The sequence below is a fragment of the Neophocaena asiaeorientalis genome, unplaced genomic scaffold (assembly GCF_003031525.2).
Source record: "Neophocaena asiaeorientalis asiaeorientalis breed wild unplaced genomic scaffold, Neophocaena_asiaeorientalis_V1.1 scaffold479, whole genome shotgun sequence".
NCBI classification, from domain to species: domain Eukaryota; kingdom Metazoa; phylum Chordata; class Mammalia; order Artiodactyla; family Phocoenidae; genus Neophocaena; species Neophocaena asiaeorientalis.
In genome coordinates, this window is record NW_020173774.1 from 4464826 (window position 1) to 4479907 (window position 15082).

The following is a 15082-nucleotide window of genomic DNA, read 5'->3' on the forward strand; positions in this document are numbered from 1 at the left end:
CCAACTGAGACAACTATTGCTGGGAAAGAAGCCGAAATGCTTGACTGGCACTGATGCTGTGGGGATTTTCCCTTTTTCTTCAAAAAAACACAAAAGACCCAGTGGAAAAAAAAAAAAAAATGATGAGTTGTGAGACAGGCCTCGGGTCCTACGCAGCCCCAGGAGACAGCACGCAGTTCATTTGTTTAAATTTGCAGCTGACGGCTGCCACCTCTCTATAGTCAGCAGGCGGAGAAGTTCTCAACATCAGGCTGTGGTCAGTCTGGTGACATACGGCTACAACCATGAACTACCCCCTAACCCTGGACATGGACCTCATGAACTACAACCTGGAGGACCTGGTGAGTAGGGATAGGTGGCTTACGGTCGCCCAGGAATTCTAAATATCCTGCACCCGGGGCCCAAGGAAGCGGGGAGACATGCAGTCCTCTCCCACTGCGGATCGGCAGGATCTAGACAGGCCCATCGGCGCCTGCCTTTTAAGGTTTGATTTCTCATTCCATGGAAAATAGAGCTGCTGCCTTAAATAGACATCCTTTATTTAGAGGGGATTGGAAGTATGGGTTCAGGTCCTGCATCCTCCCTGACGTGCTCTAGGACCTAGAACGAGTCACTTTGCCTCTCCATTCTTCAGTAGAGGGTCCTCTCCTCATCTCGTACAGCTGGAATACGGGGTAGATGGGAAAGTACTTTGGAGGTTTTCTTCATATCAGGAGGCTGGCATTGCTAGTTGGCCAATCAGTGTATGTTTATTCATCTCTCGCTCTACAATTCTGTCATCGGGGCACGACATTCTCTCTTGGATAGAGAAGGTGAGAGCCTGTTCTTGGCACTTAAATAGCTTACGGGCTAGCCAAGAAGAAAAAAAAATTACTCACCAGAAGCTCGTAGACAATGATTACGTGCTAAACCCAAGGAGATGGTCAGCAGGGGAGAGGACCCCAGTGGGCTGGGGTCAGGAGGTAGGGGGTGCCAAGCTGGTATCAAGTTAGTGGAAGAACTCGGTGTTAATCCTAGAAGCGTCTCTGAGCACATTGTGGCCTCTCTCAGAGGACTGGGCTCTCTAGAGATTAGGTATTTTTCGGTGGGCTAAGAAAATAGTCCCCAGCGTCACTGTCTGCCACCCACCCAAGACTGTCCCGTGAAGCAGAGTAACCCAGTTGGCTTGGCTGTTACTGGGTCCCCAGAAGGTGTATGTAAGGAGCAGCTCAACCAGAGACCCAAGGCTCCTGTGTGAGGGCAGCAGAGGGCTGCTTGTAGGGATCTTAGGGAAACTTTCTTGTAGTCTTCACTCCCTTTCCCCCATGGCCAAGGGCACTGCTGGGAAAAGAACTTCTCTCTGAGCTAAATTCTGGGCTGGATCCTTTTCTAAAGGTCCAAACCTTTTCTCCTATACCTGCCAGCTCTCCTGGCCCTAAACTCACCCTGAGATGGTCTCCGACTCCCTCTAGCTCCCCTGGCTGGAGTCTATACTGTAACTCCACCAGCTGTGTTCCCAGACTTGCTCGGAAAAGTCTGCCTCTCACTTGCCCAGATCCCAAGACTTGGAAGCGTAAGCAGAGCATGGGGAGGTGGGGGAAGGGATAAGTACCCAAAGTCTGTCTTCTCAGATCCAACCCTCCGATAAAAGCAGAGCCGCAACCATCAGTCTAATCAGACCTGCTGCTTAACTTGTGGGACCCAATGCAAAATGAACATGCAGGGCCTCTGTTAAGAATTTCAAGATAGAGACAGCAGAGCACTAAACCAAGCACAGGGCTCTTCTAAGTGCTGGGCCCTGCGTGACTGTACGGGACTCACACCCATAAAGCTGGCCCTGAGTCCAATCAGACTAAAACCCCACAACCCTGACGAGGCAATGTGCTCCCACCCTGGCCCCCAGCCCTGGCCCCTGGCCTCACCTGACTAGGTTACCGGGCATCTTCCTCTACCCGAAGCTTCAAGCTGACCACGAGCCCTGACCCAGTTGGATATCACAGTAACCAACTCGAGACCCGGCCAGTTCTGGCTTCTGAGAAACCTCAAGAGTTCCCCTAACTGCACGCCTCACTCCACTGCGTGACCTACTAGAGACAGGTGGCGGCAGGGGGACAGCCGGGCATGTCCCACATACCAAAGAAAACCTGCAGCCCGGGGAGAGAGAGCGGTGACTCACTTCATGTCACACCTCAAATGAGTGGTCTCAGCCCAGGCATCCCTGCAGGCCTGAACCCCCTCCAACAGGGTCGGGCCAGGAGCCAGGAGTCCTAGGACCATCCGGGCCCTGGACCTTTCTTCAAGCCAGCCCCCGGCACCTCATCCCGCCTGCACTCACCTCCCATACACTCTCTCTCCAGGGCTGTTGCCCCCTCAGAAGTCCAGACCCTCTCTCTCCACCACACCCCTGCCACTCACAGCAGGACCTCGAGCAGTTTTGACAGTCTCCCTGACGGTATCTCCCAGCACAGGGGCCCTGGCGTGGCGGGGCGGCAGAAGAGTCTTGTATGCAGTAGCTTCGCAATGAGTATGTACTGATTTGTGCTGCTCCGCTAAGTGTCTCAACTCCCCATTTCTCTCTGGAGTTAGTCTCAGTTCTACTATTTTGCTTCCTATTCCTCTCCCTCTCCTGGTCCAAAGCAAGTATCAGTTCAGTGTCCTAGAACACTGGGTTCTAGACTCCAGTGCTGGGTTAAGAACCGGGGGCTCTTGGCCATAAACCAAGTGTTGGGCATCCTATCTTCCCTCCCTCCTCTTGCATTCTAAGATCAACTGTTTAAAATGTCCCTTTTCTTGAGATGGGTTGCTAATTCCCATGAACGGAGGATCCAAACAGAAAAACTCTAGATGGCTAAGTACCAGAAACTAGGAGCCAGGTCCCTGGGGTGGGCATGCCAGGGACCCATCCTGCTGGGAAGGCAGACCTAGAAAAGCCTCTGTCCATAGGAACCTGGATCTGAAAGCATGCCGCCTCCTCTTGACAGACCTAGGACCTGGGGTACCTACAGGGGTCGGTCATAAACTGCACCTCCAGCCCCACCCTGCACACCAGCCAGGAGGAGAAGCTGCTATAGAACAGGGTGAAGGTGGTCCAGCCCCAGGGCCTGGCTTCCCCTGACCCCTCCCCAGGGATGACCCCCCACCGACTATGACTTCAGCGTGATCAGCGCATCACAGGACGGGAAGGCCATTCATATGCACTGTCCCATTTCATCAAGGAGGTGTGAAGAAGAGGAACCAAAACCAGCTCAGGCTGTTTCTGGGGTTTACCTTGGGGGAAGGGAGGCTCACCCCCTCCCAAACCAGGTCAAAAGTCCCAGAGGAACCCCAGTGGAAGAAGCCCCAACTGGGGGGGATTGGAAGGGTCAGAGATGAGGGAGAGACCCAGGGCTAGCCTGGGGAGGGGTCACTGTTGGGGCAAGTCTGGGCTCAGGCACAGAGACCACAGTCTCCATCAGGAATTCTTGCCTTCAGTGAGGACACAGACTGTGGCTGAACCACTCCTCTGGCACAATGGCAGAAAAAGTGACCGTGAATTTAGGACTGAGAATCAGGACACAAGGTCTTTCAGGAACGATGGGACAAAATATTTCAAATCAGTACTGACCCGGGAGATGGCTTCAAGAGGTTGCCATACACACCTAAGAGACCTGTCTACCTGTCCCTCGGACTGTGTGGCTCTGTCCCCAAAGTGCAAATTGATCTGGGATGCCAAGGGGGACCCCTTGAAACCTAAAGACTCAGTGCAGAGGTAGGGGTAGCTTAAAGTCTCCCTCCAGAACCACACCCAGAGTAGTGCCATGTTCCTAATGGCCAAAACCCTTGGGTTGGAGATGGAAGAGGAGCCTGGCGGGCTCGCTCCTGAGGGGTGGGGGCGGGGAGACGGGGGAGATGTGACAAATCTGGCCAGCCAGAGTCTCAGATGGTCTTTAGGGGGTGTGGGCCCTCTAAAGGAAGCGTGGGGAAGGGACAAAGTCCTCCGCCCTCGCCCCTCAGCCCAGCCTCCTTCTTCCAGACCCCCGCACCCCTCAAGCCACAGAAAGCTGGAATGAGAGATGCCCTGGCTGGTCCTACTCACGACTCCTTACTCTGGGTTGGGAATATCCAGCCAGAGACATAAAAGGAGACGGAGCCTGTGTGTGTCCCCTATAGCCGGAGTGATGAACCGCATCTGTGTGTAGACGCCTCTTGCAGCTAGTATGACTCAGGCCCCTGGAGCCCCGGAGTTGGGCCTGGATGAGCCAAGCACTCAGCAGCCCTGCCTCCCTCCTGGGGGCTGAGAAGCAAGTCAGGCTGGGCCATTCACTCAGTGCAGGACAGACAGGCTGGAGAAGCAACGGCTCCCGCCCAGGTGCTGAGCTAGATGAAGGTGACACTGAGAACCAGAACAGCGCAGGGCAGGGCATGACAGCCAGAGACTCGGAGCACCTGGGAGCTGTGAGCAAGGGGCATCTGAGGGCAGGGCCCAGCTTCCTTTCCAGAGCAGGAATCCCTTCCCACACACACTTGGTCTCAAACATTCCTCTTCCTCCCAAGGGCCCCAACCCATGGTTCGACAGTTCTGCCTGTTAGAAGGTTCTTTGTCCTTTGACTGAAACACCCCCAATCCCAACCTCTGCCCATTTCTCCTGCTCTACCTGCTAGGACCTCACACAATAAGCCCATCCTGCCTTCTCGCCATGGGAGCTCTTTCCAGTCCTTGAAGGAGCCAGCTCTCCTGGACTCAAGTCTTCTCTTTCCTGGACACCACAGCCCGGGACCCGGAAACTTCCCCCCAGGGTGGGGATTTCCAGACCCCTTAAGAACTGGTCACCCTTGTCCAGCCCAAACAAACTGGGTTGGTGGCAGGTGCCCACCTACAGGTTTCTGTTCACCTAGATGAGGCAACAAAGCCCTGCTGGCAGCCACGCCACCCTGTTGACTCATTTGAAGCTTACAGTCAACAAGCTCTCAGGTCTTTTTCTCACAAACAGTTGTTAAGTCAGGTCTTCTCCAACCTGTCCCTGAAGAGTTGAAGTTTTAAACCCCATCTAGGTCTCTACATTTTTCTTTACCAGTTCCATCTGGTCAGTTTGGGCCTGTAGTTCCAGGTTGTAGAGAACTCTGCACTGTCTGAAAGCCTCCCCCAGCCGTATCACCCAAGACAGGGTAGAGAGTGAAAAAGAGGAGAGGATCCAGGACAGACCCCTGAGGAAGGTCCTAGACACCCGCTGCCCACCTGCTGACACAGACCCCCATCAGCAAACGTTTGCTGAGCTTCACACCGGCCACTGCAGGGCAGTGAGACAGCCTCATTATTTGAAGTCAGATGGGGCTTGGAGGACTTAATTATCCAGGGAGGGGCCTGGGTCCTACAGAGGCTCCTGAGGAAGGAAAGAAGGGAGGGGCAGAGGGGTGGAGTGGGGGTAGGAAGAGAAATATTTGTAATTCCAAGCACTTTGATCTCTCCCCCCATCGTCCCTTCTCCTGGCACCTCAATACCAGGACACAGAATGTTCTAGTCCCCACTCCTGCCCTCTGCACAGCTTCATCCCAGTCATCGTGTTTTCTTGCCTTCTTTGAGGCCTGGGTCCCTGGCCTCTGTTAGGCTACTGTCCACTGGGTACCTGCTTATGCCACATGCTGTTGTGGCCCCAGCAGTCACATGTCTGAGTCTATACAGGGTCACGCTGCCGTCAGAGTGACCGTGGCTTCCTGCAGCTTCTCCTAGCAAAGGATGAGTGAGCGCTCGGCCAGATGGCCCACCCTGAGCTCCCTCTGGGTGTGAGTCTTGGGGGGCTCCCTTCCGCGCCCACTCCCCACAGCATTCAGGATTCCTGATTCCTAACTTCCCGCTGGGCCAGAGCTGACCTTGCTCCATTACCTATCTCCATGATTTGAGGAAGGGCGGGTGTGCGGGATCCCCTGGCTGTGGGAAGTGGCTTTAACACGTGCCACTCCCACTCCCGAGGCCCCAGGATGTCTGTTTGACACCTCCTGCTGAGAGGCATCGCCATCTCTCAGCACTCCTCAAACCAGCTTCCTCTGTCTTCTCCTCTCTGCCTGAGCGTTCTGCCGAACAGTGACCTCTTGGCAAGAAGGGAAAGACAGTCCCCCACTCCCAACCCTCCTCTAAGCCTGGTTCTCAGAAGACGGGGGCTCTGGGCTCCTAGGGACTTGTCTCACTGTGTTGACTTTAAATGAGCAGCAAACCAATCAACCTGAATGCTTTAGGGGGCAGGTCTTGAGTGGTTCTGGACCAGACAGGCTGGCTGCACCTAAGCCCTCCGCTGGGCAGTGGGAGGGCCAGGCTCCCACCACAAGGTACATGGAGTCCAGCCCCGCTGACTGCACCAAACCCTGCATCTCTTCTCCTTCTGTCTCAATTGCTTTGCTCTGCATGAAAACAGCTCATCTCACTGCCTTCCCGTTTAACTCCTGCTGAATTCCAGGATGAATCAAATGGTTGTATTCAATGACGATGTTGGAAATAACTCCCAATATGGTTAGAGAACCCAAGATAGGCTCTAGGCTGTCAAGAGCATTGGGAAGAGGCAAAAACTGAAGAAGGGTGGGAAGGAGTGTCTGAGTCTGCTGAGGCGCAGGGAGGAACTTCCCCAGAGTCCCAGAATACGAGGTCCCCTGGCCTTATCTGGGAAACTGCTCTCCAAGCGGTGCAGCACACATCTGCATCATGTCTGGCATGTGTAAAACACATGGCCTTGTAAGGGAGACACAGGAGACCTGCCCCCGGGAGCTCACCATCCAATGAGGCCACCGACATCCCAACCCTGAGTGAGGTAATAAAGGCACACGTGATGGAAGAAGAGAGAATGTAATTCCAAGCAGAAGAGTTAGGAAGGACATAGGAAGGTGGGATTGAGTGGGGCCTTGAAGGAAGCACAGCAATAGGCAGACTTGGGAAGAAAGGACTGCTGGGCGAAAGGAAGAGTTTTAGAGACAGGATTGTGTCAGCGTGACGGGGGCAGGCAGCCAGGAGGATGATGAACCTGAAGGAGAGGGATAAAGCGATAAAGTGGAAGAGAAGGTTTGAAAGGTCAGGGGAATATACAGTTTGCAAACATGTAAAGGCCCAGTAGAGGAGTTTACAACTCACCCTGCAAGTCCATGGTCTTCCAGTGAAAGCAGAACCATTTTCATAAACAAAAGCCTATGTGTGAAACACCACATGAGACAAGGGTGTCTGGTTTAAAGACGGGAGGACCAGAGGCTCCCTCCCTTCCCACCGCCGCCCCCCAACCCCAGTAAAACCTGCAAAGAAAGTCCATGGACTTATGCTGTATGGGAGGCCTCACAATCAGTTCTGAAATTTAGTAATGTATGGGAAACATCTCTTCCTAAGAGAACGCGCAGGTAAACCTCACTTCTTTTTGAGCGCTGCGTTGTATTCTGCTGTGTGAATGCCCTGAGGTTGGCTTCCTCAAATCTTCTATTGATGAACTTGATCCCAAACATGACTTTTCCTTATAACTGGCTTTGCTTTTAAATATGACTAACACAACATTTTAAATCAACTCTACTGCGATAATTTTTTTTTAATTCTATGAAATTGAAAATAAAAGATAAAGACAAAAAGAAAAGAAAACCACTGCTTAGAGGTAACAGGGAACCAGCAAAAGATTTTAAGCAGGACACTGATGTGATGGTATTCGTGGGTTGAAAAACTCATCCTGTCCTCTGTGCAGGAGATGGATAAGAGTGGAGAAGTCGGTGAGAATGGGACCCATGGGGAGACAGTAGTCCTGAGCATTAGGGTGAAGAAGGGCTAGACTTGGGCTATGGCAGAGGGATGCTGGGGTCGGGCCAGCCTATGACTCTGCCACTGCACTAATGTATCCTCCCACCCGCTTCTCTCAGGAACCGGAAGGGAAGGCCCAGGTTGGGGAATGGGTCTTCCCACCATGGAGAACAAGTGTATGACCCACAGCTGGGGCCCTGGGTAACAGTACAACCACCCCCTGCTTGTGTGGGACCCTCGCTCTCCAGGAAGGAGGGCAGGGTGGGACCACCCTGAGCCTGGGTGCCCGGTACCCTCTCCCATCCTCTCTCTCCCTGGGGCTCATCGTTTACAGAAGTGCCTTTTTGAAGCCACATAAGCTGGTTATAAATGGTTTTGAAACGCTGTGGAGAGGTGTATGGTTAGGGGAGGGGGTGGGAAGAACAGAGCTGGGAGGTGAGGAGCAGGTGCAGGGGGGCAGCTGTGAGTGAAAGGTATGAAAACAGGCGCCCTGCCTTCCTTTGTGGTTAGCTGGGTAAACAACCTGAGTGCTGGGGTGGGGAGGGCTGGGGGGATCCGGAGACAGAGTGGGCACATCCCCTTCACTTGGAAGCCTCCTCTCTCCCCCCTCCCCCTCCCCTCGCGGAGAAGGGAGCAGAGTGAGGCGTTTGCTGGTGACAGGGAGTAGCAGGCAGGGCAGCCAGGCAGTGCTGTGTCGTGGTGGGAGTTACATCAGCGTGGGTTCAAGCAGACCTGATCTCTGGCGAGACGTGGGTGAAACCGGAATATCACATGTCTTGGGCTTGCTGTGCCGATTAAACAAAAAAGAGGCTCTTACTACAATTTCAGATATACTGAAGGAACGAGGGGACAAACTGAGAGCAAGCCAGCAGGCCATACCAGCATCCACCCCTTCAGCAGGATCCTAGGTCTGAGTGCCCTCTGTTCTGTTCAGAATCGGAAGAGATGGCTCTTTGTCCTAACCAGATCCATTCCCCCAAATGGAAGCCCTGATTCCAGCCCCTGCAGCTGCATCCTTCCACACCTGAAGCCTCGCAAATGAGAAACGACTTACAGGTGCCCAGCCCTTCAGAGTTTATGAAGCACATCCACACCACATATCTCCTTTCATCTTTGTCACTACCCAGTGAGGGATGTTTACAGACCAAAACTGAAGTTGGAAAAGACAATGTGATTTGTTTGAGGAACACGAAGGGAAACTGGGATTTGGTCCGTGGGCAGACTGGGAGTGCAGGGACAAAAGCAGTTAGCCTGGGGGGATAGGATTACTCTACCAGGGGGTCTGGGTCCCTCTCTGAGAGGAAAGACTGGTTCTCAGTTCCCACCCTCCTGTCTCCTTGCCCTTGCAGTACAAGGAATTAGGCAGCTACAATGACAGTACGGAGACCCACACAATGGAAAATCACCTCTGCTCCACAGCTGAGGGGCCCCTGCTGACCTCCTTCAAGGCCGTGTTCGTGCCCGTGGCCTATGGCCTCATCTTCCTCCTGGGTATGATGGGCAACATCCTGGTGTTGGTCATCCTGGAGCGGCACCGGCAAACGCGCAGCTCAACCGAGACCTTCCTGTTCCACCTGGCGGTGGCCGACCTCCTGCTGGTCTTCATCCTGCCCTTTGCTGTGGCCGAGGGCTCCGTGGGCTGGGTCCTGGGCAGCTTCCTCTGCAAAACCGTGATTTCTCTGCACAAGGTCAACTTCTACTGCAGCAGCCTGCTCCTGGCCTGCATCGCCGTGGACCGCTACCTGGCCATCGTCCACGCTGTCCACGCCTACCGCCACCGCCGCCTCCTCTCCATCCACATCACCTGTGCAACCATCTGGCTGGCGGGCATCTTCTTTGCCTTGCCAGAGATCCTCTTCGCCAAGGTCAGTCAACCCCATTACAACGACTCTCTACCACACTGCACCTTCCCCCAGGAGAACCAGGCCGAAACCAATGCCTGGTTCACCTCCCGCTTCCTCTATCACATCGGAGGATTCCTGCTGCCGATGCTGGTGATGACCTGGTGCTATGTCGGGGTGGTGCACAGGCTGTGCCAGGCCCAGCGGCGTCCTCAGCGGCAGAAGGCGGTCAGGGTGGCCATCCTTGTGACAAGTGTCTTCTTTCTCTGCTGGTCACCCTACCACGTTGTTATCTTCCTGGACACCCTGACGAGGCTGAAGGCCCTGGGCAGTAGCTGTGAGTTCAATGGCTATCTCTCCGTGGCCATCACCATGAGTGAGTTCCTGGGCCTGGCCCACTGCTGCCTCAATCCCATGCTCTACACGTTTGCCGGCGTGAAGTTCCGCAGTGACCTGTCGCGGCTTCTGACCAAGCTGGGCTGTGCCCGCCCCGCCTCTCTTTGCCAGTTCCTCCCTAGTTGGCACAAGAGTAGCCTCTCGGAGTCAGAGAATGCCACCTCCCTCACCACCTTCTAGGTCCCAGCCCCCCCTTGGGGCAGGCAGAGATGCTCGAACTCCTTCCAACAAGATCTGGGATCCTAAGAGCTCGCCTTGGCCAGTGTCCTCATATGGGGCAGCTGGAGGAACCAACCCCTCTTTCCAGGACAACCCCGCCAGCTCTTCTCCCAGCCCCGGGTCTAGGCTGGGGTCCAGGGAGGGGAAAGCAGCCCAAGGGCAAAGCAAAGGATACCTGTGCTCGTCTGCGTCACTTTGGGCTGAGAGGACCACACTTACCTTCTCTCATCCTAACCATCCAAAGCTCAAGAAAGAAATTTTCCTTCTGCCCCTGTCGAGAGGGAAAGTCATTCCCCTTCCAGAACGTACTCCATCATCTTGTGGACCACCGACCTCCACAACCACCCACCTCTCCTCCCAACTCACCTGCCAAAAGTAACAAGCAGCTGAGCACCAGGGCATGGATGGACGTTAAGGCTGAGGAAAGGCCAGCTGGCAACAGAGCGGGGCCTTAACGTGTCTCAGTGCCTACTAAGCACAGACATTCTTTCAGGTCACCAGGCCTGCAGCATCTTGACCAAGCAGGAAGTTCAGGATGACCCGGTCCAGGTGGCTGCCCCTGGCTCTGACCAAAATGGTGCCAGGCCAGCCCCATGTCACTGGGCCCTGGGAGGTCTGCAGCCTGAGGCAGACTCCAGGTGCCCTCAGAGACCAGCCAGCATCCTAGAGAAGGACTAAGGTCAGCAGAGAGGAGCCCAACCAAGGAAAGGAAAGATTCTCCTTCCCCAGCTCCAGGGATGAACAAGTATTAACCAACGCCAGATGTCTTCCCTGCGTTCTTCCCTGTCCCTCTCCCCGCAAACTACACAGCCAGGGGAAACTCCTGGAGCCACAGAGAGAATCTGACCACGGAGCAGAGATGGAGACCTCCCGAGGAAAGAGACCTAAGGGGTCCGTGGGGGTCATCTCATCCAGCCCCCTGCCTGCAGGCCAGGCCATCTCTCTGGGCCTCAGCAAGAGCCGCGAGGCATCCCCTTGGGCTGGGCACTGTGACAAGCAGGCCTAGGCAGGGAAGTCCCCAGGCTCCAGGAAGCTGGGCCCTGCCCCGAGAGGATACTACTCAGATGGAACCAGAGGAAGCTGCTCCGCGCCTGCCTGCCCCCTGCCCGGGGAGGGCTCTCCCTGCCTCCTCCCCAGCCTCTGGTCTGCCTAGAATGGGACATCAGGGACCCCTGTAGCTGCTGAGGGCGCACATCGGTTGCCCAGGCCCACTCAAGCCAGTCAGCCCCGGTCCCTAAGAGGCCGCCACAGGGGAGATCAGAGCTGTGACCCAGGGGACTAGGTCTTCACCGTGGAACACCAGGGAACCCCCGGGGCCCCTTTTTCCTCCCAGCATCCAATAGTAAGCTGGGCAGCGGAGGAGCCAGACACGGAAGCAAGACAGCAAGAAACTGGATTTTTAATTTTCTCTTTTTAATAAAAAGGCACCTATAAAACAGGTCAATACAGTACAGGCAGCACAGAGACCCCCGGAACAAGCCTAAAAATTGTTTCAAAATAAAAACCAAGAAGATGTCTTCACATATTGTATTTATATATTTATATTTATATATATATTTATATAATGGTACAAAATGGCTGGGGGTGTGGCCATGGATGGAGGGAAGTAGCTGGCCTGTGGAATTCACCTTGGAAAGCTAGTCTGGTGGCAGAGGTGGGAGGAGCGGGGAAGGGGGAGGGCATCGGGCCCTTTTCAGTCTGACCCGTCTCTCCTCTGCGCAGGAAACACTTAAGAGTCGGTTTGGGAGTATTGGGTCATGGGTGGGGGACTCAAGGGCACGAGGCCCGGGTTGAGACAGGGTGGGAACGTGTCTGGCGGGACTGAGGACAGGTGGCCCCTGAACACGGGGGACCAGGCCCTGGCCCCTGGGAGGGGCTGGGGGAGGCAGGAGCTCGCAGCCAGCCCCAGAGGAAGCACTTGACCTGGCTGACAGGGTACTGAGGACAGCACCAGACGGGGAGAACTGGGGACAAATTCCCTTTGTATCACAGCTGCCAATGGGAGACCAGGCCCTCAGGTCAGGAAGGCTGGGGACGGGGCCACGGCAGAAGACACCTTGTCTAGAAATGGCCCTTGGCCCTGGAGGTGGGGTACAAAAGGCCTCAGCCAGGTAGCTGCCCTGCCACCTCACAAGGCAGGAAAGGAAGTGAGAAAAGGAGAAGTGTTTTACTCCTGGGGCTGAGGGGGGCAAAACACCCAATCGTGTATGGCTTCAGCTCTGACCAGAGGCGGGTGGAGAGCTCGTATGGGAAAGAGCCAGGGGCTGAGGGGAAGGCAGTGGCTGCGCCTGGGTGGGCACAGAGCCCTGAGCTCTGGGCAGAGGGACCTTGCCAGTGATCGGCCAGGCAGAGAGAAGCGGGAAGACGCCCTCCTGCTCGGAATCCAACACTCTCTCTATTCCATCCTCAGCGGGTGGAGGCTGGAGGGAGACAGACAGACTCCGCCAAACCCTTTTCCTTTCCTCCTTTGGTGATAGGAAGTAAGTGGTAGCCTCTGGAAGAGTCATGGCCCTGGGGGCTACCTGGCCCAGAGACACTGCAGCGGGCAAAGGACCATCCGGCCCCCCAGGCCACCCCTCCACGGCTCCACACGAGGGGGCCACACAGTCTCCGCCTCGTCCTCCTTGCCTTCATCCCAGACTGGGGACCAAGGACTTCAAGTTCTGGCTAAGATGTAGCAGCAGCGGACAGCAGACATCCACAGCTAGGAAGTCAGGGCCCCGTGTCACCTCTGTGGGGCAAACACACATGCACATGCACGCGTTCTCCTGAATCACTCAGCAGCAGACAGGCTGCTGCCCTGGGGGGTCTCAGCCCTGCTGGGGCTCACCAGGTGGACGCCTAGGTGGTCTGACCTCAGTTTAGGTGTGGGTGTAGCTACATCATTTCACCATTGGGGGACGGGACCGGAATGGTATCCTTTATTGACCCAGAGACACTGCCACAGCGGGTAGGTGTGTCAGACTGCGTGCCCCTGGGTCCAGGGGAATGGAAGGGGCAATCACTTGAAAAAGGGGGGAAGGGTTTCTTTTATCCTTTTTTTTGTGTGACTTCTATCAAAACACAGAAATACAGCACACGCACAAACCGGCACAAAAGCGCAGCGCTCTATTTACAGCTACGGCTGGCGCCTGCCCACCTGGCCAGCCGCCTGCAGGTTGGGGTGGGAGAGGGGGTCAGCCACATCATCAGGGAGAGGAACTGAGGCAGGAGAAGACAGAAGGAAAAACGGGGGGGTGGGGGCAGAGAAACCAAGAGGAGGAAAGTGAAGCTCCCGGAGGAGACAGCAGCAGGAAGGGGAGGGAGAGGGAGAGACCTCTCCTCTCCTTCCACTCCCTGCCAAGGATTAGATACAGGGCTCTGAAAGCAAAGCTGAAGAGGGCGGAAGCAGAGAGAGAAAATCGAGGCTCCGTAGGACTGGGGGTGGTGGGGTGGGGGAGGGGCAGTCCTGGCGGCCGAAATGGGAGAAGAAACTTTCTTAAGGTTATCCTATTTGCAGTGCCGCCCCAGCTCCAGCCCCCCGCGGGGACTGCTAGAAGGGCAGGTGGGCCATGCCGCCCGGCGCCGGGAGGTAGCCCATCGGGCCGTCCAGAGACGCACTGCGCTGACGCAGCGGGTGGGACACCATGAGGTTCTGCTGGGGCGGGGGACCCATGAGAGAGCCCTGCGGGGGCAGCATGTGGGGGGGCTGGCTGTAGACCTCACCGCCCACTCCCCGCTGCTTCAACAGCATGAAATTCTGCTGCGTCATGAGGCCTTGCGGAGGGGCCATGACCCCCTGGTGCAGGCCATGGGGCACCATGCCCTGCTGTGAGGGCACACCTGTCCTGCCCAGCAAGGACATCTGTCCGGGGTGGCACATGGACATGTTGAGCCCCCGCTGGACGCCCTGCTGGCCCGGGAGGTTGGGGGGCCGGGAGGGGGTCTGCTCCGCCATCATGTTCTGCAGGTTCATGAGATGCAGATTGGGGGGCTGGGCCTTGGGGGGCTGGTTCTCGCTCTTGGGGAAGTACTGGAGGGTGCTGCTTGGCTTCTCCGAGGGGATGATCCTGGACAAGTCGAACTCGGGGATCCCCGTCGGGGTGGGCCGGATCACCTCGCTCAGCTCAGGGTCGTTCAGCACTGACGCCACCCCCGGGAGCACGCCCGGGGGGTATGCGTCACCCATGCGGCCGGCCATGCTTTTGCCCATCAGGTGCTGCTGGGGGGGCAGGGGGCCTGGCGGCTGGCTGGGCAGGTCCTCTGGGGGCAGGGCCATGCCTGAAGGGTAGTGCTGCTGCAGGCCGGGTCCCCCGCCCCCGCCCCCACTAGGGGCCATGGCACCGTGGGGCTGCTGCAGCCGAGGGGGGAAGGGCAGCATCTGGGAGGAGTTGGGCACAGGGCCGCAGGGGGCATTCAGGGAGTCTGGGCCCCCTGGAGCCATCATCATCGAGTTCTGAGGGGGCCCTCCTGTCCCCTGTGCATTGGGGTGCAGTGGAATGTTGGAGCCCAGAGGGGTGGGGGAGGGCAACATGGTAGGTGGGGGGTCATGGGACAGGGGCTGCTGGCCTGGCAGGTTCATGCCCATGGGGCTCTGGGCAGCAGCCGAGTTCAGGTGCATCTGGGTGGGCTGGTTATTGCTGATCCCTGCAGGGGAAGAGAAACGGGGGTCAGGAACCGTGTGCACCCAGCTGGGGAAGGGTGCAGAACTCAGTCCTTCCCCACTCCCCAGCCAGGCTGGTACCAGGGCTGAGGGCTTTCACCGTTGGCCTGCCCTAGCTGTGAGGGAAGGGACTCCAGGCACTTAGGTGAGAAGCCAAGAGGCCCAAGCTCTGGCCCATCCGGCCAGGGACACATCAGTAGGTGGAAAGACCACTCCAGCTTTCCGGGCTTGGCTTCACTGAGCGACAACGAATGGGAACTGTGTCCTGGG

General features: G+C 56.3%; 2 protein-coding genes across 5 annotated transcripts in view; one reads left to right on the plus strand and one right to left on the minus strand.

Annotated features, from left to right (window-relative positions):
• The first annotated feature begins 210 nt into the window (after window positions 1–210).
• On the plus strand, window positions 211–11691 carry CXCR5 (C-X-C motif chemokine receptor 5). The gene is made up of 2 exons (XM_024751669.1): window positions 211–341; window positions 9064–11691. Exons 1-2 carry the CDS (start codon window positions 285–287, stop codon window positions 10129–10131), a joined length of 1125 nt encoding a protein of 374 aa, XP_024607437.1. The 5' UTR covers window positions 211–284; the 3' UTR covers window positions 10132–11691.
• A 1940-nt stretch (window positions 11692–13631) lies between these two features.
• Window positions 13632–15082, minus strand: part of BCL9L (BCL9 like) — a 26129-nt gene continuing 24678 nt past the window's right edge. For all 4 annotated transcript variants that reach the window (XM_024751667.1, XM_024751666.1, XM_024751665.1 and 1 more), the window contains one exon: window positions 13632–14796. In XM_024751667.1, coding sequence (XP_024607435.1) covers window positions 13703–14796 — 1094 coding nt within the window. In that variant the 3' untranslated portion in view covers window positions 13632–13702. The remainder of the gene's footprint in view (window positions 14797–15082) is intronic.

What these genes read in the sequence shown, in the direction of transcription:
- CXCR5 (XM_024751669.1), top strand. Translation starts at nt 285, where the DNA reads ATGAACTACCCCCTAACCCTGGACATGGACCTCATGAACTACAACCTG. An exon ending in ACTACAACCTGGAGGACCTG is followed by an intron (nt 342 to 9,063) that starts GTGAGTAGGGAT and finishes TTGCCCTTGCAG; the next exon opens with TACAAGGAATTAGGCAGCTA.